At 44.1% G+C, this 25,359-nt stretch overlaps 1 protein-coding gene across 4 annotated transcripts in view; it reads right to left on the minus strand.

The window, feature by feature from the left end:
• nav2a (neuron navigator 2a) overlaps nt 1-25,359 on the minus strand; it is a 200,667-nt gene that overhangs the window by 23,723 nt on the left and 151,585 nt on the right. For all 4 annotated transcript variants that reach the window (XM_086179515.1, XM_086179516.1, XM_086179514.1 and 1 more), the window contains 5 exons: nt 22,034-22,156; nt 5,675-5,804; nt 3,572-3,890; nt 2,064-2,781; nt 784-1,003 (listed from right to left, as the gene is read on the minus strand). In XM_086179515.1, the coding sequence (XP_086035641.1) occupies nt 784-1,003; nt 2,064-2,781; nt 3,572-3,890; nt 5,675-5,804; nt 22,034-22,156 (1,510 nt within the window). The remainder of the gene's footprint in view (nt 1-783; nt 1,004-2,063; nt 2,782-3,571; nt 3,891-5,674; nt 5,805-22,033; nt 22,157-25,359) is intronic.

Here is a 25,359-nt window from a genome sequence, read left to right on the forward strand (position 1 = left end):
CACAGGAAAAAGGTCACTAAAACCAACTTGGCATGTTGAGGCTTCAGGACACACAGACATTCAAAATTCGAACACTGAAGGCATTAAGTGTTTTACTATGCAGTTGATTTTATGTTTTTTTTTTTAAATTGGCCACCATTCATTTCAGTTCGTTTGAGGGATAAAAACAGCACCATTTCCTGTGAAACTCCAGCGGTGTTTTGTAGACCAAAAAACATCCATCAGCATGAGGATCTTTTAACATCAGGATCACCTTTACAACTGCTTTAACTACTGACCACACACATTTCTGCTTGGTACTTCATAGGGACACCAGCTCTGTCTTTGCAGGGATTGTTCAGAATAATAAGTCAGGATCAAATTGTTTGGCTAACAACAGGCAGACATTGGCATCTCTTGAGTCACATCACAAGAATAGCTAACTCAAACTCAACTCCAAAACAAACTGAAAAATGCTTTGCCTGTTTTCACAGGAACTAACGGACGGTGGGCAGTTGAAAGACATCAACAGCTAAAAATAGCAGTGCAACTAATGAATAAGTGGCTGTGCCTGTGACGCGATTGTGAAAATAAACCAAGTTTCTAAAGGAATGTTATTTTTAAGATTCAAGGATTTAAAATCTCAAGAATGAAAACACAGACATAAAAACTGAAGTTTACGCCAGATTGTCTAAGCCCTGAGAATCACAGCCAATTATCCCCCAGGAGCTCACAGATGCCTTTCACATCTATGTAGTCACGATCTATTGAGGAAGTCTCCGCCACTCATCTGCGTCTGCTCACCTGCTCGCTGCCCAGCGTCCCTGTGCCTGATCCAAGCACTCTACCCCCAAACAGGGGGCTGCTGGTCTCGCTGTCCACGCCTCCGAGTCCTCCGTCAGGGGACTCCATGACTGTTGTCACATGATTCATGGTGGCGTGAGGGTTGGAGATAACAGTGGAGTTCTTCATGTTTTCAGCAGTGGTGACTGGAGCCTGTTTGCTGGGCTTCCCACCAAACAACCTGTGGGAATTCACAGGTTTTGAACAAACCAAAGAGCAGAAACGTTTTTGATCAACAGGACAAACGCACATCATTCCAAATGTCTGGCATTCAGTTTTGCCACGGTGGTGCCTTGTGAGCAAAAGCAAATGCTAATTTCACTGCGCATACAGCTCAGTTCAAGAAAAGTTTATGAAATGAAAAACAGAAAATTTCACAGTTACAGTCTGAGGCAAGGTGAAAAGTGTTCTCTGTGCTATCAGGACAATGAATGGTATTATCCTTAACTTCAATTAAGAGAGCAGTAGCAGGCTTCCTGCCAGGAAAGGTAGAGTTAGCTCTCAGATCTGAGTCAAAGCCAAGAAACACACAAACACACAGACACAGACACACACACACTCTCCTGGTTGTCTGCTAATCCAGGGCTAGAGTTAAATGTAGGCTGTAATGAGTGGAGCCGTGGTGGGCCTTAACAGCAGCACTCAGCCTCTTTGAAGAGTTATCGCTCCCTGACATTAATGATGGCAGAGCGCTGAGGTAAGACTCAGTTCCCATTACCTCGCACCACACCCTCCCCGTCCTCTCCCCCTCCGCATGGCCAAGGCTGAGGCTTGGCAGCTGATCAGTTAAGCTCAGGACCTGCTTTTCACAATGGCCTGATTTAACCTCTCTAAGATTGTGCGAGTCCACATGAAAACAAGGCCACACGTGAACCTTCCTCAAAACTGATGGTCATTTACCATGACTGCATGACTTAAGTCTTTTAAAAAGATCCTTTGTGAGACTGAGAGTCCTGCTGGATGTGAGTACACTGAAGCCCGTACAAACGGACCTCACTCAGCATGGCACAGCAGTTAGCGGAACTAACTATTACACACCAGAGACCCAGAATTAGACTGGAAGCTGTGTACCGTACCCCGGCATGGACCATGTGTACTCACCGTGGGTACATATAAGCGACCGCACTGGGACTGAACTCCTATTTGGAACATCTTCTCTCCGGTGCGCAGGTGTGTACTCAAAACAAGCATCATGATGTGAAAGCTGACTGGTGTTTGGGTCCAAGGGTGTGTGTGCTCACCTGCGTAGTGTAGGAGAGGAAACCTGCTGTCTTCCTGTCAGAGGGACAGTCGCCGATCCTCCACTCTGCATTAGACCTCCGCTCCTGAGGTTGTCAATCTCAGAAACGCCCTTCTCCCGATCCGTCTGATTAGCCAGCAAGCCTCCAGAGGGGTTGGCTTTAGCGATGCTGATTGAGTTTTTGCCATGAGATGTCACTGAGAGCACGGCGGCCTCAATACTGCTGGTGGAGGAACGGTTTCCATTGCGGGCAGCTGACCCTGAGCGGCTGGGCCTTGGGAGGCTACGGTACTGAAGGGTGGAGCGGGCACTCATGGGGAGGAAGCCATCGTCATGGGGACCTAGCACCGACCCCCCATCCTGCCCTCCTGCCTTTAGTCCTCCTGCCAGTGAGCGTGCCCCAGATTTTGGCATTTTCCCCAGAGTGGCTGAGCCACTGGTGATGGTGGCCCCGCTGGCAGTTACCATAGTTACCATCCCATGGCTCTGCTTCTTGAAGCCAAATGTGCTAGTTGGGGTACGAGAGGTTTGAGTCTGGGAGTGGGGGTCCGAGACAGTGTGTGTGAGGGCGTTTGTTGTCGGTGTGCGGCTGGTGGAGATTGATTGTTTCTTGGCCTCGTCGCCGCTGCTGCGCCCTGCATCTGAGGGCGAGCGGTGGAGGCCGTTAGGACGAGGAGAGAGGCGACCCTTCTCAGACACCTTGACATCGTCTGTTTTACCTGCAGGACACACAGCCCAAGACTACAGTCACACCACTAGTGTGGCAAAAACTCATGAACTGAGGTGAAAAAACTCCTATTATGAAAGCGTTAGGAGAGAGCAGAGATACAAGTAGTCTAGAATGAACTTGTTTGTTTTGTTTTGGCCAGCATCCATCAAAGGGCTTATGAGCCCAAAGATGCCAGCATCTGAGGCTATAAATGACTCCAGGCTATCCTTAAATTGAAGTGAAAACTTGAAAATCACCGCTCGGTCCTTTCTTCTTTACTCGGAAGTTAACAAAAATGCAATTTTGGCAGTAAACCCAACTTAATGAGCAACATTGTGAAGAACATAATTAAAGACAAGGCAAAGCTATTCATTGCACTTTAAGACTGTTCTCTTAAACACCACACAGCAACGCCATAATCTGATGACTACTGAGGCAGTGCCACTAAATGCTTTGAGCCTATAAAAACAGAAATACAATGAATCCTCTCTTTATTGTTTCATTGTTGGTTGTGCCAGTGTTTCCTCTCTTGTAGCAAAGAATGCAGCAGAGAGATGATGGAGCTAATGTTGCTAAGCGTTAGCAAACTCTTGATTTTACTCCAGTACTCCACATTTATATTAACAAATGTCAGCATAGGGACTTCATTTCAGAACTTTCAATTTGATTTCTGGAACTACTGATTTTACACTTCAGTATTACTGTGAAACCCTCCAGTCATTTGTTGCTATACTATGTCCACCAGTAGAGTAAGAGCTATGAATAAGAGCAGTAGCTCATGTTGTCATGATGTTGGATACCTGAACTGTGGGTCTTGAGGCTGACTGAGCCAGTAGAGCCTGTGCTACTGGTGCTCTTGGTCCGGGGGGAAGTCACACCCACTTGAGTGCTCATGCCTCTCCTCCAGGAGCCGGTGTGGGACACCGAGGAGGTCTTCCTCCCTGAGCCGCCCTTGTCGGATTCATCTGAGATGTCAGAGGGGTTTCGGCGGCTCCACTTGGAGCTCGGCTCCATTCTGACCCCACTGTCTGACCCTCCGTCTGGCCTCTTCACCTCGTCTCCTGACCAGGCCTGGTGCACTGCTGTGGAGGCCGAGTGCTTCTCTGCATCCGTCACAGGCTGGGAACGAACGAACGCACGCACGCACGCACACACACACACACACACACACACACACACACACACAGTAGGTCAGATTTATCACTGCTGAAGAAAGCGTCTTTTATGAGACGCTGCCAAGAGCCTCCAAAGTACTCCCACATTTTATTACGACAACCATCATGCTGGATAATCCTGCCAGCATCCTCACCACCCACACCTTTGTCACACTGTTTGGCTACTTAAGAGGCTTTAGGAGGAAGATTTATTTGAAATGTTATTGGAAATGTGAGAAGCATTGTTGCTGCTTTAGCTTTGCTGGGCAACAAGACAGCAAAAGAAACTCATTTGAAGTTGAGTTCCACATCTGTAATAGCAACTCTTCATAGTCAAATTATAGCTCAAGACACAAGAGAGGTTTTTTATAATCACTCAACATCAGAGTAAATCCTTTGAAAACAACTGGGTTGATAATAAACAAGCTGTGTTCCTACTCAATGCCTGTCTGATGTTACTTAAACTGCTAAGTGTTTTTCAGGCGATCTGAGATATGACTCGCTCAAACTTGAATATCTTTTCTTCCTTCAAAGTCAGGCACGGAGAGTCCTACCTCCACCAGCGCTGTCCACTCCAGTTCTCCTGGGATGATGCTTGTTTTCAACTAAAAGTTTGATAACCCTCAGCTTTACAACCGCATGTTTGTTTGGTTTTCAAAGCCACAAACATACAGACGCCAACTCTGTGCTGAACTTGAAATGTCTTTCAACCTTTTGTCTGTAACTTGGCAAGTTCACTGAACCTTTATTTAAGTTGAACATTAAATTACAGCTGTTTGGGGAATGACAGCTGCTTTTAAGTTGCTTCTGTAGTTGCCAAGGTAACACGACAAAAATGCAACAGGCTGTGCTACTCGCAGACCTTTGAAAACACACCATCCAGCCAGTGTGTATTATTAGCAGAGGACAGATGAGGCAGACTATATTAACCTGCACTGAGTCAGAGCTGCGGAGAGAATGAAGCCTTTGTGCCCTCCTTTGTTTTTTCAGCACCTCGACCTCTTGCAGCAATGATGGAAGCGTGCCACGCTGCCACTGCCTCCACATCAGCGACAATATTATTGTTTAGACGATCACTTTCCTGAAGTGTAGGTGCTTTTAATCAGAGTTTAATGATTTGAGGCCAGTGTCAACATCAGCGTTCCCTCTGAGAGTTCATGCTGTACCACCCAGAATGTGTAGCTGAACATGGTACAGGACGAACTGCACTGAGGGAAACTGAAGCTTCCACTGTGCCGTATCAGCTTCATTCATGGATCTAATGTGAAATTGCTTACTTGTCACCCAAGAAAACTCAGCACTTCAAGAACTTTTAAATTGCGCTCACGGCAACAACACCATTGCAAGGTCGCTTACTAGAAAGCATGCTCAGTATTTTTGGTACTTTTGTTGTAAATAAAATATAAACAATAAATGACATTTTGAAAAATGAGCTATTGTTATTGTTATTGTTATTGTTATAAAGTTATTGATGCAATGACTGGTTTAGCTGGAGCTCTTACAAAACAGAGGAGTTTAACATTCACTTCAATTAATTAATCTGTTTGATTATTAGATTATCATGAAACCTCAGCCAGAGACACTGGCATTCAAAAAAAGAAGAGTAATTGCGATGCATGACATTATATACATTACATTTTTTCATACAGAGGACAAAAGACTTGAAAACAGGTTCAATAGTGTTCGAGAACTCATGTTTTACAATCCCCACCAGTCTTTTTCTAGTTATTAGTATTTGTGTGGTCCTACCTGCGTGCTGAGACCCTTGCGCTGTGCTGCGGGCGTGTTGGCGTAGGAGGAGATGGAGGAGCTGGTGTTGATGTCATCGGTGTCGATGTTGTCGCTGATGCCACTGCTCACAGAGCTGCTGTCATCCCAACTGGATGCACACACACACACACACGCACACACACAGAGCAGAGGATAGAGAGAGAGAGAGAGAGAAAAAGAGAGATGGGGGGGAGGGTGTCACTGTAAAACTCTTTAAACAGTAAATCTTCTGGGCTGGAAAGGTGGGGGCAGACAATTCGGCTCTATTCCGATGGCAAGAGAGGAAACATGGAGGTGGGATGCCTCTTATATCACGAACACTAAACTCTTCTACAACAGTCACCTGGACTATTTCAAAGAGCATCTATAGAACGAAATAAATAATTATGGTAGTTCTGTTTCTGTCACGTTCAATAATGGATCCATTGACTAGCATGTTAAACACATCTAGTTGAAAAACAGACAGCAAATCCAGTGTCTCTGACTTGGGAGTTTTTTTGTCTTCCTTTCTTCTCCATTTAAATGACTTCAGCTCAGCTTGAACTCCCTCTCTCTCCCTCTCTCTCTCTCTCACACACACACACAAGCTGAAAAGGGTTGTCTATCACGTGAACAAAGGCTCATTGGAGAGATGACATCATGGTGTTTTTGTGTGTAGATTTTCTTTGCATGTTTGGAGGATGGGGGGGGGGGGGCATGTTCAAACAGACCCATCTGAACAGAGCAAACATGCTGGGAGTTAATGCAGGGTGCATTTATGTATTGGTAAATATGTGTGTATGTCTGCGAGAGTGTGTGTATTTGCTGGAAGTCAGTGAGGGGACAGGAAGAGTGGGGGGCTTGGCAAACATCGCTCTGAAAGGAGCAGAGGGAGGCTGATGTTGATGGCCAGTGCTGGGTTGGCTGCATCAGATCTCTTTCTTTTCTCTCTCTCTCTCTCTCTCTCTCTCACACACACACACACACACACACACACGACAGCATTTCTCTTCCGTTCCTACCATGTACAGCAGGACACAGTTGGCTTTTCTTTCAATACCAACAAAAACCCATGGATGTTCAATTCTCTATGCTGTAAAACAGAGAAACTCACAAGCAGCAGAGTATTAAGATAAATCGGACCTAAACTTGTATAATAACAAAGTATCAAATAAAAGTGTGTGATGTCAGAGGTGTGTATGCAGAGATTCTGTCTGAGGCGCAGCTCTCCTGTAGCTGCAGTACCTGCTCAGCACCAAACTGTCACAGCTGGCAACAAGCTGAATCTCCAGAGATTTTTCCATCAGGAGTCAGTAAAGACTAAAAAAAAAGCTAAGATTGAGGAAGTATTGGACTTCTATTTGACTAGCAGACAGAAACAACTCCTAAATGAATGATGAACTTTCTTTGTTAGTGTTTGACGTGTAACTGAGTGTCCGTTTCCACACAAATTCCCCATTTTAACCTTAAACTGGATTTTTCAGTGTACCAACTTGTTTCTGCTGCCCCCAAGTGTCCACAAAGACTACTGTAGGCTTAATTAAGTTTCTGTTGATAACCGAACTAAAATGAGCAAGAACATATCACCCTTCTGCAAGAGTAAACCCAATATCAGACTCATTAATGAAGCCAGCACAATCTGATTTAAAATGTTTCCAGTAAAGTATGAGACCAACTCCTTGGTGCATCAGTGTCAGAATACAAGCAGCGACAAGACCTGTCAGGATGTCAGGAAATCAGACACTTAAACATTGATTGCATTGAAGCATTACGTAAAAACTAACTCATCAGAAATCATGACACACTGTACAAGGTGTGCATAAAGTAATGAAATTCCACACCAAGCTCATATATTGGCTCCCATTTGTCTTCTCCAGCCAAATAATGAGTTAAGTCAGCAGATTAAGTGCCGATTGCTTTGCCAGCATCATAATTATGGCTTTAAAATCCAAACAAAAACAAAGAATAAATAATGGCAGAAATCCCAGTTTTCAGATTACCACCCAAAATCTAATCCGCTGATCGTAGGCACAGTCTGTCCACTGCGTTTCAAGCCAAAAACTGCATATTTTGCTGCCTGCAGCTGACTATCTTATGGACGTAAATTTCCTTTGGGTTTCACCAGCAAAGTAAATCAAACAGCAGTAGAGCAAAGATTCACCAGCAACTCTTCAGGGCTGACTGCATCTGTGGAGCAGAGAGGCTGGAAGGTGCTGAGAGATTTAGAGTGACCACAGCCGTCTCAGCTCATTCATGCAGCCACAGAGGAAAGTCCCCCACTAAACTAACAGAAAGAAAAGATAGATATGTGGACGGATATGGAGCCAGAGACGTTCACATAAAGATCTACAAACTTCCTGGGCATGACTACATCAAAGTCATTGCTAGAATTAGCAAAACTGTAGACACACACACACACACGATCGCACACACACACATACATGCATCTACCTGGTGAGGGTGCCTGGGTTGCTGTGGGAACCAGAGCGCTCCGGGAAAATGGCAAGCTGGACAGAGAGCTTCATGACTCCATGCCGCTGAGTGTTCCCACTGCCAAACGTCTGTCTCTCTCGCTCTCTCTGACTGCCTGTCTGTGTCTCTCGCCCTCTCTCTCACCTTGGCTGCGTTCCTAGATGGAGCCTCTTTGTCACTCGTTGCACTGATGCTTCATCCCTCGGGCACTGTTTGTCTCTCTCTGGACTACCAGAGAAGAACCGGGGGGAGAAAAGGGAAGGACCTACCCTGCTGCTGGTAACATGAGCCTCCCCCAGGACTGTTAACCACTTCACTGCTGTAGCTGTGCCACTAATAGAGCACACTGAGACACACACAAACACACCCCGAGCCCTAAATAAGCCACTTCAGCCTAACAAGAATCAGACGGCAACACAAGTCAAAGCCACATGATCACAGGCTGAAAGTGAAGGACAATCCTCAGCCTACTGTTGCTTTATTGTGTGTTTCCCTGCTTATGGTTTATGTGTATATGAGTGTGTGCGTTTCTGTGTGTGTGCAAGACTGCAATTTCCCAGACAGATCCACCCTGACAAGCCAGTGCTAATTAGAGATCAGGCTAAGCGGCGTGGCCCAGCCCACAGCCTCCTGCTGGCAAAGCAACCCACCAGTTAACAACCACTGAACCCTTTATGGCCAATCACAGTAGACGGAGACATTAACCACGAGCTGCCCCCGGGAGGAAGTGGTGTGAAACATAGGCCAAACAAGACAGCATCTAATACATCAGCACGCCGAGAGGACGAAGCGAAGTTCTTATTGCACTTCCAGTTCACCCGAATCATAAAAAACACATGATTAGCCACATGCACCTACAGTAGATCGAGCGTGAGATTTATGCCTCCACCACAACATAATGGAGGTGAATGTGTTTGTGGCTGTGGTGCACAAAGCACTGAATCATGTTTTAGGTAAAGTGACCCATCAAATCAGCTGGCATGTGCTAAAGACTTCACTCTCTCACTGGCTAACAAGGCTTAAACACTTGTAAAAGTCACACAGGGAAGACAGTAGTGGAGGAGGACAAGTGATCCAAATCAGGACATTCCAGAGTAGAACCTCGTCTCTCACCGGATCCTTTTAGAAAGCTCTCCGCTTTCCCTGAGGGGTCAGAGTTCACAAGCCAAACCTTCCTTAAAGAGAAGAGCAGAGTGGGGGAAGCAAGGGGACAGAGGAAAAAAAAAGGGCTCTCACATGGGGCAGCCAATAGGAGTGCCTGGATATGTCCTGAGAAAAAGACTGTTTGTTTAACTTTTCTTCTTTGTGTCCCTCTGGACGGCCGCGGTCAGTTGGTTCGGCCCTGCAGTACTGTAACTCCCCAACCCCCCACCCCCAGCAGAACCTTGTCCCTGGCACATGCACACAGGATCTGTGCCGCAGAAATATACACACAGACATACGGCCACAACAGAGCCACGAAGCAGAAGTAAGGGGATTTCCTGTGTTTGGAGGGTGACTACTGGTCCTCACACTGCAGCTGGATCATATGACCCCTAATGTCTGTCCAGACAGACAGACAGAGACAGACAGGACTTGAAGCCCTGGGGACAGGGATGACATCATAGACAGGCTGACAGGTGAAGTTTATGTACATTGTGCAGACCAACATCAGAGCGGAGGAGCTGGCGTCATGACTTCAGCTAAGCAGAGAACTTTATAAGGAATTATTGATTACACACGAGCACAGAAAAAGGATTAGGTTTATTACAATACTACAGTATTTATCAACTTTCAGTACAATTGTACCTTGATAATTTGAGAAACATCCATCTATGTATTATGTTGCCAAATTTCTGATGAAATTGTACCAGAAAAAAAAATGAACAAGCTGTTGCAGGTGTAAAATGTACAATATGTAGAACATCAACATATGCAAAACCAAAACATAATTTGACACTGAAAATATATTAGTGGCTAGTCGCGCCTCCAACTGAATATCAACAGCCTGACAAGCGCTAACATCCCACAGGCACCATATCCAACTAAAGAAGTGCTACTTGCTCATCAACAAACAAAAATAAACAGAAATGCTGTTCGCATTGAACAAACCAGTGTGTTCAATTGCGACACAACATCCATGCAAATAAGGCTAATAGTGGAGCTACACGACACAAATATGAGAGCAGATGTTACTCCAAGAAGTTGAGCCAGTTTCTGGGCATCAGGATCTGGGACTGCAGCTGCTCTTTCCCTTGAAGCTCCAGGCTATTCAGATCATAATAGCTTCACTGTTTTTGTTATTATTCAACGAGAAGTGTTTTGTATACGTTTACTGGAAGATCATTAATGTTGCAAACATTTTATGTCCAAAGATTTCAACTTTACCATTGACTACATTTAGTGAAACACAACAACAGATCAGTCTGCAGAGGGAGAAGGTTTAGGAGGCAGTGAAGGGGCTGCAGGGACGGGACCTGGCACATTCCGGGCCACAGACCAGGAGGCGTGTGGTACGAAAATGACACAGCTGTCCCTACACTGGCGAGAAATGACTGGACTGGACGGTCAGGAATGTCTCTCTCTCCCTCCCGTGTCTGGTCCTATTGTCTCCTGCTTTGGGAAAACATTTGCTATCTGCATTCAGAGAATTTATCAAAGCAGTTCGATCCCTCTGGCTCCCTCTCACTCACACACATTTCCTTCCCCTTCCCTCTCTCTCTTTCTGTTTGATGTGTAAACACACTCCTTTACATTCAACTGACTGACACGGATCCACCGTAAAAACACAACAAACTCTTTGCACATGTGATTTGCATCACTGAACTCACGCAAGACTTACGCATGCTGCATCCACTCATGCAACAATAACTGAAATTTAAAACACTGCTGGAAAAAAACTGTGGAATTTCTCACGTGTGCAGACACACTACTTAAACACACACTGCATACAGACCAGTCTATTGTCACCTCTTTGCTAGAATGAAACACAGAGCTGCAACTTCTGCCTCCACACCTGTGGTCCAAAGAAACAGGGCTGAGGGACCCCTGAGGGTCCAATAATAAATAATTAGCTGCTACATGGGAGTGCAGCTATAACATAAAAGCAAATATCTCCTTTTATGCTCATCTGGTTCAAAAGCTGCTTTTAAAGTGACTCCAGATGACGGACTAGGATCCTCTTGAAGGAAATAAAACCTTTTCGCGAGTTTCCTCTCTTTTGGTAGTGATTAGTAATTTATTGATTTTTAGAAAGACATGAGAACATAACAGACAAGGAGAAAGTCATGTTGTGTGTGTGTGTTAGGTGTGTGTGTGTGTGTGTGTGTGTGTATATATATATGTATATGTATACACACACACACAAACATAGATGTATATACATATATAAATGTAAAAAAAATTACATATTATAATAGATAGATAAGGCTGCACGGTGGTGCAGTGGTCAGCACTGTCCCCTCACAGCAAGAAGGTTCCAGGTTCCAGTCCCGGCTCCATCACAGGATCTTTCTGTGTGGAGTCTCCATGTTCTCCCTGTTCCTGTGTGGGTTCTCTCTGGTACTCCAGCTTCCTCCCACAGTCCAAAGACATCAAGAGGGGACGAGGCTGATTGATACTCTAAATTGACCGTAGGTGTGACTGTGAGTGTGAATGGTTGTCTGTCTCTATGTGTTGGTCCTGTGATGGACTGGTGACCTGTCCAGGGTGAACCCTGCCTCTCACCTGAAGGCTGCTGGGATAGGCTCCAGCCCCCCATGACCCTTAATAGGAACAAGCGGAAGTAAATGGATGGATGGATGAATAGATAGATAGACAGATAACATGAGGACCAGTTGCATAATCAGAGAAGAAGTGGAAGAAAAAAAGGAAAATCACACACTACAAGTAGAACAAGATTCTAAACACAAGCAGAATTAACACAACCAGGTGACGTTCGGGGAGCTACAAGCCCTAGATTAGTCTTCACGGGCCACTGATGTAGAGAGTTTCTTCCCCATACACGTCACACTGGACCATTTTGATGGATATTCAGCAGTCTTGTACTATGGGTAAGACCAACAGACATGAGAAAACAGACATTCCTCAGGGCACTTGGAGCCATCTGGGTCATTCTAAAGCTTAAGCCTGCACTCTCTGGAGGGTGTCCAATACATTCTATTATTAATCTTAAATTGAATTAGCCTCTTACGCCATGTCACACGACATGAGTTTCCACTCCTAATACTGAGCTAATACCGAGTCCATTTAATAAACATTCATCGTCAACAGGGCTGTAGTGATACACTAATCTTGCAATACAATATGATACACGATATTTGTCTCACGATATGATATATATCACGATATTCAGCTCACGATCCAATTCGATACACTTACATCCTTTTCTGAAAGATTTTAAAGGGACAAAGTGATTTTGGTGACATCTTGTGAGTGTTCCATTGACTTGGATTGAATTAATTGAACTGAAAGCATCAATTACACAACATATGGCTCTGACTGGCAGCTTGCAAATGCTGGACAAAATGAACATTTTTGTTTTTGAACCCAAAATGCTCCCACACATCTGTGTTTAAGCATGCAGGTGCTGGATTTATACTTGCTGCCATTCTCCTGAATCTCTCAGCTCTCACCGGATGAGAGAGGTGTCAGAGTCTGGGTAACCAGAAATGCTCTACAGCGACACCAGCGGCTGGCAGACCTCATTGCTCTTCCTGCAAAGTGCAGGACACGGGGGATTTGAATGGGGCTTAATGCATTGATACTCGCGGCTGAAAAATCAATACTCATTGGGGAAACAAAATATTGACATATATCGCAGAATTGATGAAATTGCTCAGCATCAACATTGTTAGTGTAAATGAGAGCACATGCATTTTTAGGAAGATTAAAAATCTCTCAGCCCCAAAGTAAACTGACTTCCACTCAATTACATTGTAAACATTTATCATGATCAATATTTATCCGAAATCCATCATTTTAACTACATGTGGAGTCCCTGAAGTGTCCAAAGATACAAACTGTGACAGTTTGTGTTCAGTTTTGAGGAAATGTGAATACAACGACACACAAGACTACAGCAATACTTCTATTTGATGGAATAAAAACCTATAACAGTCTCAGTTACACAAGAAGTTGGGAGTTGACACGATGAACTGGTGTCAGGGTCAATATGGGTTGTCCTTTACCACAGCCTACTGGCCAGCACTGCACCACCAACAGACGGTCACATGAACATTAATCCTTGAAAAAAGAGTATGTTCTTTGCCAAAGACCATTTGTGAGGTAAGATGAACCACTCTGTCAACACTGCTCTCCATCTGTAAGTGGAGTGTATGCTTCATCAACACTTCCTGCCTCTTGCTGTACATCTGTAGCTGTATATGTAAATGTGAGATTGGACGCAATCAGTGAAGAGTTTGATCAACCTGAAACAGACGGTTTTATAATTTGGGAGGGGTTGTAAAGACTTGCAGGAAAATAAAATCTTAAACTTGATGTAAACAGTTTCAATCAAGAAATGTTTGTTTTGAATAATTTGGGGCTGAGGAGACAATGTTCAAGCATTATGCTGTTCTGAAGCTTTTTACATGTCAAGATCTGACTTAAAGCTTCTTGCAGATGGCTGTTCAGGAGACCTTCCTGCCACTGCCTGACTTTATATTTTACTTCAAAGGTGCAACTGGTGCAACACTGTTGACAAGATGATTTATCATGTGCAAACAAAATATCTATGTGTATGTATGGGGGGGTTAAAACATACCCTGTGCTGAATGCTCCACAATCCATTGACTGGAGATGAATTTAAGTCCAACATGTCCAGTTCTGTTGCTCTACTTTCTCCATCTACGGTTTCCTCCTGTGGGTCTGCTTCAGATTCCAGACTGGACCAAAGACATGGGACCGGGCCTCTGATCTCTGTTTCCCTTGAAAAACTGCTCGCTTTTGTGGCTCAGTTGATTCAGACTTTGCAATCAAGACGTCTTGGTTTTGAATCCGGTATGTGACCTCTGTCACATATCAAGCTCTTTTCTCTGTGGGTTGTGGTAGTGTATCGCACGACTTCCAGCTGAGCGATACAGCAAAGAAACGGCAGAAAGTGCGTGGAATGAACTGTGGAAGTGAGAGCTGTGTGGGAGGAAAAACCCTTATTTACCAAAGAGAGACACACCCTTATTAGTGTTTGTGTGTGTTCTGGGATGAGGCAGGTGTACTTGTTTAAAGCCCAGGGGGAGGAAAGATGGTCTGCTGATACTGTAGCCATGGTAACCAAAATTCAATCTCTCTCTGAGGATTAAACATTTTTTTCTCCTCTCATTACAAACCTTTGAATCTTTTGTCCACAGATTTCTTCTCCTTCTCTCTCCGGGTGAGGACCCTCGATCCTCTTTATTACCGTCTCCTCACACACGTTAGGGAAGCAAATGCGATTCCAAAACAAAAGCTAATTTCCATTTATCTGAGCGATTTTTGCCCTAATAAAAATAAAAAGCCCTAAAGTATTCCAGTGACCCTTTTTAATGAACTGCCATGTGATACTTAGACCAAGGACAATAAAATAAACCTTGATAATGTAGCCAGTTTATCAACAAACTGACTCGAGCTTCAAAATTCACCAGTGTGTTGATTCCATGTGACTCAGGACCTCCTCCCACTGGTCGATCCATACGGTGTCCCCACAGTCCAGTTCATTTGACTAGACTGATCACTTGGTACTGCACTCAAGCAGGATGTGCATTTTAGACCCTGACGTAGCTGGAAGACGGTGCATTTCATAGTACTGCAGGTACATTTGTATGGAATATGCATATCATGTAATTTGGCAGCCCAACAGATGAAGAGGACAACGGTACAACGACAAAATTATCAGCCTTAAACCAAGTAGCAGACATACGGTGTGGTAGTCCAATTTTAGAATGCCGTCTGCTCCATGAGTATCATTTGCTACGCTGCAGGGGTGCAGCACCTTTCGGTCCAGCTTGTGTTTGTGATGATGTTAGCGTGCTCAGTTCTGATCTAACACTTACAAGACTTCTCGAGAAAACCTTTCCTTTTCTAAATGCTGGTGTGACTGGCAAAATGCTGCACTTAAAATGATGGATTATATTCAAAATTGCCTCACAGCACTTGATATTTGTTTACTTTCTTAAAAAAGAAAATGGGAAGACAATAGACTCTGGAGGAGATGTGTGCAGTAGAGGTGGAGTGGCATTCTGCAGCAGCTGGGGAACGTGGGTGTTTGCGAGTACGACTGCCTTGGGAACCTATTTGACCTGGCAGCCTGTGCTGAACAGCCACATCTCGGATCGGAGTGGGTCATACCGCCTCAGACTGCTCTCAGACGGCTTGCTGGTCTGGCTTCCTTACAAACACGCACACACCACTGAGAAGCAGCAGAGTGCTGCTTTCAGCATGAGCACGGCTGGGAGGCACATGAAGCATTTAGTATTCTGAGGGAGTCAAAAGCTGTGTGAGAGTCTAGATGTCTGAGGAAAAGTATTCGGTTGCATAAAGTGTGTTGCGGTTGTGATTGTCGTCAATGTGTGTGAGTGCAAAAGATAAGCAGACAAAAGGCAGGAGTCCCTGCTCCTATCTCAGACCAAATGTTTGACGTACTTTCATTGTATGTGAACTTTTTTCTACATTTCAGCTTGGTTGCTTTTGTCTGCAGTCGCTTTAACGTGTCACTGAAATTTCATCACTTACTGCAGTTTAGCTGTGCTTGTGATGTTTCTAACCTTTTGCTTCCCTCTGAAGATGCAGTTTGTCTCCGAGCTCAGCTAAAGACCAGGGCCGATCCTTTATGCCGGGAACATTGAGTGTGGTGACCTGTTTGGCTCTAAGTCAAGTTCAAGATGACCAGCCAGTGATAAAGACAAGCAAAGGGAAAACTACTGACCAATAGGCCAAGCTGCAAAATCACGAGAGTCAATATTCATTCTGATGTGAGTAACTAACGAGCTACCAAGCAGTGAGCTTGTGAGGTGTGACCCCATTTTCTCATTGACCAAAAACAATGAGCCTGCTGAGTGTCATTGTTATGTAGTCTCAGCTTTTACAGATGTTATCTGGCTTGGGGCAGTACGTACTAGGTCGGTTTACTCTATTAGCACATCAGGATGCTATGGGATCTGTTGATATATATACTGTGCACCCTTTCATGATACAAAAAGTTGGTCATTTATATGATTTTCAGATCTTAAGCTAACTCTTCATATCATTAAATGACGCTTTACATCCTTCAACACGGCCCGCCTGACGCACTGCATTGTAAATAAGCAGCCAATTGGGAGATGAGACAAAAAGACGAGCTCCCTCCCAAGGAGGATCCTCCTCTGTCACATGGAAATGGTTTGGTTTTGAAAAGCCAGAGTCAAAGTATCCCAATGTTACTGCAGACCAGTCCCTGCAATACCATCTTTTCAGAATTTATATGTCAACTCTTTAGTTTTCTATGCGTTTGTTTGAAAATTTTCACAGAAGTTACTAAGAGGCAAAAAATGCAATAAACTATGAATAAAAATCTTCTACTTTCCTGAGAATATAATTCAATATAAGAAATAGGCCCTTCTCTTTGATGATATAACTCATCTTTCGATTGACTGAACTTATAGCTGCCTGTTTAGCTTTCTATCTCTAACTTTACTTTAGCTGCAATGTTAACTCTTCTAATTGTGTTGAATGTCTTTCTCTGTCTTTACTTTCTCTAATTATGTTGAATGTCTTTCTATGTTTGTTTTATGTAAAGCACTCTGAATTGCCCTGTTGCTAAAACGTGCCATACAAATAAACTTGCCTTGCCTTGAATTTGCAGAGTATTTATTACATCAGGATATGTTATCAAGATATGAAATTACCGATATTAAGATTTTAAATGTTGGAGATAGCGCACAGCCCTGAACTGACAATTCCAAACCTGAAATAATGGAGGCCAACCTGAACTTGTAAATTGCCTAAGTACATTGCAGTGAATACGAGTGATTGACACGCAGCTGAAGCCTTGAATTAGACCTGCAGTAAGACGTCTAAAACACAACATGATAACATTAAGTAGTTTAGCCAAACTCATTCTGATCTCAGAGTTTTCTACTTCAGCAACAATCCCAGATGGTTTAGACAACTTCATCATCTGCTCTGGTGCCACTGATCTGGTAACTCCACACTGCTGCTTCCTGCCACCATGAACCAAACACCCCTGGTATGGAGCCACAGCTCTCTCTCTCTCTCTCTCTCTCTCTCTCTCTCCACCACACACACACACCAGACTGGGACACCCACACACTGCTGATCAGCGTTAATGTTTGAGACACGTCCCGGACCAGCAGCTGTGATCATTCCTGACAGGTTGTCACTATTTCCAAACAAGACAGGCCCAATCAGGACCAGGTATAAACTCAGAAGGGGTGGGGGGGGGGGGGGGTGTGCGCACAAGAAGCTGTGTTCCTGTGCATTCATGTGTGTGTGTATGTCTGTGTGATTAGAATGCAAATACAGCAGACTCACAGTTCTACAGAGAGCTGTACTGGTTCATGAGACGGGGGTTGATCCAGTGATTATTATTACAGAGCCTAAGGCTAAACCACAACATTCACTGTGCTGAACAAGGAGATCAGGTGGAGAGGGGGTTAGTGATGACAGACATGGACAGGTGGGGGGGGGGGGGGGGGCAGGTGGTGTGCCAGGTGTTGGTAGCCTAGGAGAAACCTTGATAACCCCTCCCTTCCTCAAACTGAAGCCAACACGGGACCTGATCAAGTCCAGACAGGTGTGTTAACACACTGGGGGGCTGTATGTGCTACAGCGAGCGTGCCTGTAATGTGTGTGTATCATTGTGAGGGCTCAGATATTTGGTGATATATGGATCAGAAGTGAGGAAATAAAGACTGTACAAAAGAACTGCACAACCTCTGGGCGTGAGAAGGGAAGTCAAGGTTGAGGTGCCTTAAACCTGCATTCCTTCTGATGCCCAGTGGGGGGCAAAAAGGAGTCGAGACAGGTAACATGAGAAAAAGTTAGTTAGAGTTATTAAGTCAATAAACACGTTTCTAATGACAATACGCTGTCACAAGTTTCAAGTCTTCTTTGACATTTGCCCCCTTGCAAATCACGGTCTCATTTAAAGCTAATAAATCAGCATGCAGATGGCAAAAATACTTCACATTTTTTTGTTTTTTTTCCCCCCACATTAGCTTCATGATACAATCTATGGTAAAGACTTATTTTAGATTTGAATCAATTTTGAAATTCAGGTTAAAATTGCTTCAGTTGTTTTGTTAATGTAGTAAATATGTATAAATTTGAAACAATCTACTTTTGTCATCAGTGGCATTAAAAGCCCTCATTAGAGCCGGAAAGAGAAGACACAAGTATTGGACTACAGGTGAATAAATGTGTATGCACATGGACCGTACATCTGACAGTGAGCCATCATCAACAATCATCTGATGGATTATAAACATCCCTAACACTGACAGTGTCACATAATGGGAGCAGACATAACAATGTGAACATGCATCAGTCATGTAAACACTTAAATTCAAAATGACAACAGCAGGACTGCACTCAGCTGTATTCCCAGCCACATAGTTGTGTGTGGATTGAAGACGCACAAAGAGCTGGATGACAATGTGTCCTTAATGTGCCTAGGGTGCATTTACACCTGCACTTTCAAGCGCTATCCGATTGCCCAGAACTCATCCTGAAGGCAGGTCTACATGGGTCTTTATTGGAACCCTTGCTGTTTGACATAAGATCTGGTCCTTCCCTTCATTGGGATGTGTCCGTCTCCACATTAAAGTCTTCTCATGAATGAAGGAAGACTCTGTTTTCTTAATTTATAGACATTTTTCATCCAACATGAATGAACCCAGTAGTTTCCTCTGCAGGGAGAGCATAACTCTTGATTCTGTCAAACTGGTACAGACACCACGAGCACAGAGAGAGAGAGCATCTCCATCGCCATGATTTATCCTCTTTTCATATGACAGGATCAATCGTCGGGCTCAAACCCAGTGATTTGTGTAGTGCGCTGCTCTTTCCTTTGTGTCCCTACTGTAAGGAAATGATACCTTCAGCAGCTAGACAGTGTGTGTGTGTGTGTGTGTGTGTGTGTGGGAGGGGTTGTCTAACAATCACCAAAGCAGTTTCACACCACAAAGGTCTCTCTTTTGTCTGCTTCAACAAAGAAAATTCAAATCAGACTGTTATAGATTGCTTCCTCTTTCACCAGCTGCAAAGATAAATGACAGGGATAAGTGCACACACACACACACACACACACACACACACACACACACACACACACACACACACACACACACACACACACACTATTGTTATTCAGCCTTGCAGGGCCTGCTGTCCCATGCGATCCTCTGTTGGTATTCACACACGCTGATGGTTGGTAGAACTAGTTTTTGCACATTCAACAGAGGCCACAGATAAGCAGTACTGATCAGTATCAGCAGTCCCATCAGTCAACGCAGCTGATAAGATGATCGATACTTGGAATGGTTTCCCATCAGTTCAACAAGCTCCAACAGGGTTTTTCTAGCTGCATCCTTTCCACTCCTCATCAGCCCAGGTCTAGTCGGATCTGGAGGTGTTAGCATGAGGGCTTAATGCTTTTTCAAATACTCCTCCCCTTGAAGCTCGACCGTTTGAAGCTCGTAACCTTCTCCTCCAGGGGTCACAAGGTTTTCACCCTAATGCCACGGTAACACCCGACACCTTTTCCCCACCCCCAGCAGCTCAGAGTGGCTCGGCTGTATCACCAGAGAGGACACAAACAAGGTTTACAGACAGGTCCCACACCCAGTGAGCAAACAGCCAGCACACACACACACCTCTTAGCTCAGACCTCCGTGATCCCCCTCCTCCACCTGACCAACCTCTGGTGTATTAAATTAGCCTCATCTTTTACAATAGAAAAACATCACCCGGCTTTGCCCTCCAGCTCCTCTGGCTCCCGTTTATTATGCTAATGCTCAGTCTTCCCAGCTCTCCTAATTAATCCCAAACCAATACCAGTAAGCACATTTATTACATTCCTTCAGGCGGGAGGAGGAGAGTCACCTCACCCCCTCTTCATTTTGAACTTCTCCTCGCCTCTCTCCCTAATCTAAGGAATGAGATGATGAACTAGTCCACAGAGCTTCAAAGAAGAAAGCAGTAGTTGGAGGTAAAAACACAACATCTGCCTGCTCGGTCAACTGGACCTCACAGAGGAACATGAAAGAGCTAAATCAAAGAAAAAAGAAAGAGAAACCCCCAACTTTTATGTTATAATTGCGTTCAGCTTCTTCCTCTTGTAACCACCTCTAATAAACACAGGTTAGAAGAAACAGAATCGAGATGGAGGTCTAGATGGGAAGAGTGAAAGAGATGGGGAAGAGATGAAAGGTGAGTAGTGGGACCGTTTGTTATAAGCCCCACCTAAGGGCTGAGGAGTTTAATGTGAAGTATGTGTGCGTGCGTGCGTGTGTGTGTGTGTGTGTGTGCATGCACATGTGCACATGTGTGCATGCGCAGGGTAAAAAGCAGTTAGAGGGGCAGAGGTCAAAAGTCTGGACGACAGGAAATTAGCCACACCTGAGGATTTACGGAAAAGGCCCTTGAAACTATTACCAGACAAATCAGCCTGTGTGTCTGTGTGAAACATTTAATAAAACCAGAGTTGGACGAAAAGTTCTAATAAATACTCAAACTACTTAAAAAACACAAATGATTAGAGTTCTAATAAAAGCTGGAGTAAACCTCATGTGACATCCATTCATCATTCCACCTCCATTCTTGCAGCGACGTCTCACCCAGCTTATTGCTCCATGATTTATGTCTCCCACCACCTCCATCCATTCTGCATGTCTTCATAGTGAGGCCCTTCCTTCCCTTCCCCTCTGCTCTCTCTCTACCTATCGTTCTCGATAGCGACATGGGGGGGCGCGCTCTAGCCTTCATCCCTCATCCATTTTCATCTGTTAAACTGTCAGGAACCAAATCTCTCTCCATCTCTGTGACACAACAAAGGCCGAAGCTCGTCACTGAACCACTTGCACTGAAAGGGTGAGATCCACAAAGTCCGATAAGTCAAGCATCAAAAAACTGAATTGAAGAAATGAAGACTGTCAGCACATGTGTTTGGTTTGTGTGCTTGTTTAAATTATTTGATAGCTTTCTTGTCTTCACAGACGAAAAAAACCCTCCCATGTCGGTCATGAACATAAGAAGCTAGCTTAGCTTAGCATACAGACAGAGGGGGCAGCTTTGTCCAAAAGTTACAATGTTCCCATGAACGGCACCTCTGAAGTTTAACTGATTAACAAGAGTCACGTGTTAGTGATTTCTCAAACTTGAATCGTCACTGTGTGGTTGCTAGGCAAACAGCCAAGACAGGGCGTTTTTTGTAAGACAAAACAAACAAGTCCTGTGTTAATTAGTCAGCTTTACAGGTGCTCGTGTGGCTAGATCTGTGCTAAGCTAATAAGATGCTGGCTAAAATCTTCCACTGACAGGCGCAAGCCCAATATACAGTTTTTCATCCAACACTAAGCACCAGATTCTAAAGCTTGAACTTAGATGCAAAAAAAAAAATTCTTTAAGAGACGAGTTCTCCTCTTGAACTACTGGAAAATTAAAGATCTAAAAGAGCATTTAAAAGCCTTGAGATGCCCATTATTTCTCTATTTTATTATACGACTACTCTCTGCAGACCAGAAGTTATTGCATCCATCACAGTTGACTAATTGGCTATTCATATGCCAAAACTCTCACTATGAATAGTAAATGAAGGTCAGCATGATCAATAAGAGGTTTAATAAACTACTCTGGAAAATGTAGGTGCTGCAAAGCAAGCTAAACCTTAACTGCAAAACTGCATCACCATAGAATGAGCCAACAGCACACATGTACCTGTCAGCATCTCCCTGTCCCGATGACGTGTTTCGATGGAGCGTCTCTCGAACAGCTGTCATGCTGTCAGGCATGCGGTTCAGGCGCCGTGTGTACAGACCCAAGCCTCCATCAGTCATGTAGCTGTGAAACACAACAAACATCACATTAGATCGAGCAGTGCTAAAACATCAACTAAAGGGCTTGTTTGAAGTTTGTGAAGTCACTGCACTGTGCTGTAAGACTTTCCTCAGAGACACCCTTGCATCCCCATTCAACCAGCTCTCCAGATGTGGCAAGCCTCTTACCAATCACGCTGAAAGATTGTCAGAGTCTCCACAACCACATACATTTCTTTCATGTGGACAGAGCAGAATAACAGCAGGGGAAGAGGGCAGCCGAGCAGACAGACGGGGAGGATGCAACCACTTATCACAAGCAGGGTCCTTCATCTGCCCCAGTCTGGGATATTATGATTGACTGAGTAGCTTAATGTTAAGAGAAGCTAAAAATAAACCATCTAAGTAAGAGCTGGATAAGTAGGGCATTCATTTCCTTTCATAATGGAAAATATAATTTGAAAGAACTTGATTTATTGCTTGTTGGAGTCTGGCTGACCGTTACAGTCTGAAACGGCCCTGAAAACTTACACAAACATTCCCATTCAAACTAAAACAACATCAGCCAATCCCTCCAAATATTTACCCGCGTGGGAGATTCCTAATGGAACTAAATATTGACTCATTTACCCCAGGTGTAACTTCATGAAATGTTTGCTGATTTTAAGTTGAGTCTGGACTGTCGGGGTGCTGAATGCTAACTGTGTGGGTCCATGATGATTCTGTTTTTACAGTTAAGTGAGTAGAAAAATAATCCCAGCAAGGTTTAGAACACTGAAACACACTCTGTGTTATCTTGGTATGGATCTCAGCGAGAGGGAACTCAAACATACATACATGTGCAATGTAGACACAGTACAGGGTTTCCTTTGTGTGACCAGAACTCAAATAGAATCAGCATCAGAATGTCTATGGATGCTTAAGTCTTCAATATGTGTGGAGGCACCTGGAACAGTGACGGTTCCTTGCATTAATCAATATCAGAACCAACTGTACAATAACTAATAAAGTTCCAGGATTCATGTGTATACAAAACTGCATCAATAAAGTGTCGTAGCTTCTCACAGATCATGGATGCACTGTACATACAGCTTCTCTACCCAAGAGTTGAACTCATTATTGAGAAGCACCATTCAGTCAGCATGTATCACAGACTGGAACTGACTAGTTTTGTCTCTCTGGCTTCCTATGAAGGAACCTATTCCTAATTGTCTGAAATGGATTTCATTTTTATCATTCTTTCAGTGGATTGAGTGATCAGAAAACCACATCTAGGACAAATCTATTTTTGTTGGAGAATAACCTAAAACAATAACACAAATGCACAATATCCTGCACAGATGATTGGGATGAACGGGAAAAACAGAAACAAGACAGGATTAAGAAATGCATGATGGTGTTGGGATTCTCTCCTGTCAGAGGATCTGCACTGATGGAGGAAGGCATTCACAAAAAAAACATCATCCAAATGCAAAGTCACCTTGATAACCCCCCCCCCACACACACACACACACACACACACACCAACACACGTGCACAAACATCTCCCCCACTACTGAGTTTGCCTCCCACTTCTGTTAACCTGAAACAGTGTGCACAGGAGAAACGTGCCCCAACAAGTCCGTTTATGGGCTGAAAATTTGCAGCCAGATAAGTTTACACAGCTGTGCAGTGAACTGGGTAAAACAGTCCTGTGCAAAGTCAGATATGTGATATCTGACTTACTAAGAGAGCATTCACTGTGGCAGTGACGGAAGGAAATTTACAAAATCTCAGATTCTACGAAAAGCTTCTGATTCCTGTTGCCAGTTGAAAGACACGTACCTTTCAGCCTCAAACATGGTGGACACCCTTAGTCCAAGGCAAGGTAAACACGTCCAGATGAGGGTTGATGCCCGTTGATAAAAATCTCCAAAGAAAAGGTTTCTCTTTCCAAGTGTCTGGCTACTATCTGTTGTCAGGCCTTAACATGTGGAGATCTGCTGTTGCTGGACTTACGTCACCAGGTGAGGGTGGACTGTATCATGGTGATATCACGTCTGAGTGTTACAGTAGCATCATGTGGAGCCTGAATATGTGTGAGTTGCTCTGTAGGCGCTCAGTGTTGGTATGCAGACACACTGGAGCTTGAGTCCTACTAGGGGGAGGTAGAGTGAGAGCGGGGAGGTGGGAGGGCAGAGGAGTTGATCAGGCAACATATCCCTGAGCCGTGTAGGTTGGGAAAGGGGGGGGGGGGGGCGGGGTTCCTGTCTCAATGGGCCAGAAAAGGCACAAGGAAAAAGAGAGGAAGGGGGTTGGAGATTGAAGGAAGCACTGCTGATACCGCATCTAGTGTCATCATTCAACTTGGGTTTGTGGACACATGAAGGCTGGGCTGATGCTGATAATTCATGGATTCATCTCTATGATCAGATCAGAGGCAGAAGCATAGAACATTGTGTGAATAATATTCTTTTGTTGATTAACAAACCAAGAAATGGCCAAAAGACATTTTTAGAGGCACCAATTTTCTCTGATAAATAATTCTGGGGGAAAGAGATTACATTAACACAAAATTAGAAATTATTAATAGGAAAGCAGATGGTTTCAATAGATGTGTATGACTGAGCACAAGTAGTCAGTCAGGTGGGACAGTGGATTATTTGTTACTATTTATGCACCTGCATCTGCCAGCAGGACAACACAGATCACCAAATTCAAAATGTGTTTTTTGTGGAAAGCTGCAATGCAGCCTATGTAACTTTGGATCTGTATCAAGGAGCAGACCTGGATGTGTTTCCATTTTTTTTACTTTCTTAAGCATTGCATAACTCAAATTTTTACTTATTTCTCAAGGAATTTATCTACTTAGTTTCACCCCCCCCAAAAATCATGCAAGTCTACAGTGCTAATTTAGATAAAAAATAGTAGGACATTGTGAGGATCCTAATAAAGGTTTGATTAGTTGTGGACACTGCAGAGTGCTTTTCTAGTTTCCAAAGATTCAGGTTGCATGAGAAAATATATTTTGAAATGAGCCCTTAGTTATCATAAGGAGAAGGGAAGAGTTCCCATCGACGATCCTAAAGCTCCTCCTCTCTGGGTAAACATCCCATCTCTGTGTGGAAGAACCAGTTAGCAGATGCTAACAGGCTTATGATGGAGCCAACCATCTAAAATGCCTGAGGATGTTAAGTGTGTGTGTGTGTGTGTGTGTGTGTGTGTGGGGGGGGGGGGGGGGGGGGCATC

The sequence above is a fragment of the Aulostomus chinensis genome, chromosome 2 (genome assembly GCF_037954235.1).
Source record: "Aulostomus chinensis isolate RoL2024-O1b breed Wild chromosome 2, RoL_Achi_v1.0, whole genome shotgun sequence".
Taxonomy (NCBI): Eukaryota; Metazoa; Chordata; class Actinopteri; order Syngnathiformes; family Aulostomidae; genus Aulostomus; species Aulostomus chinensis.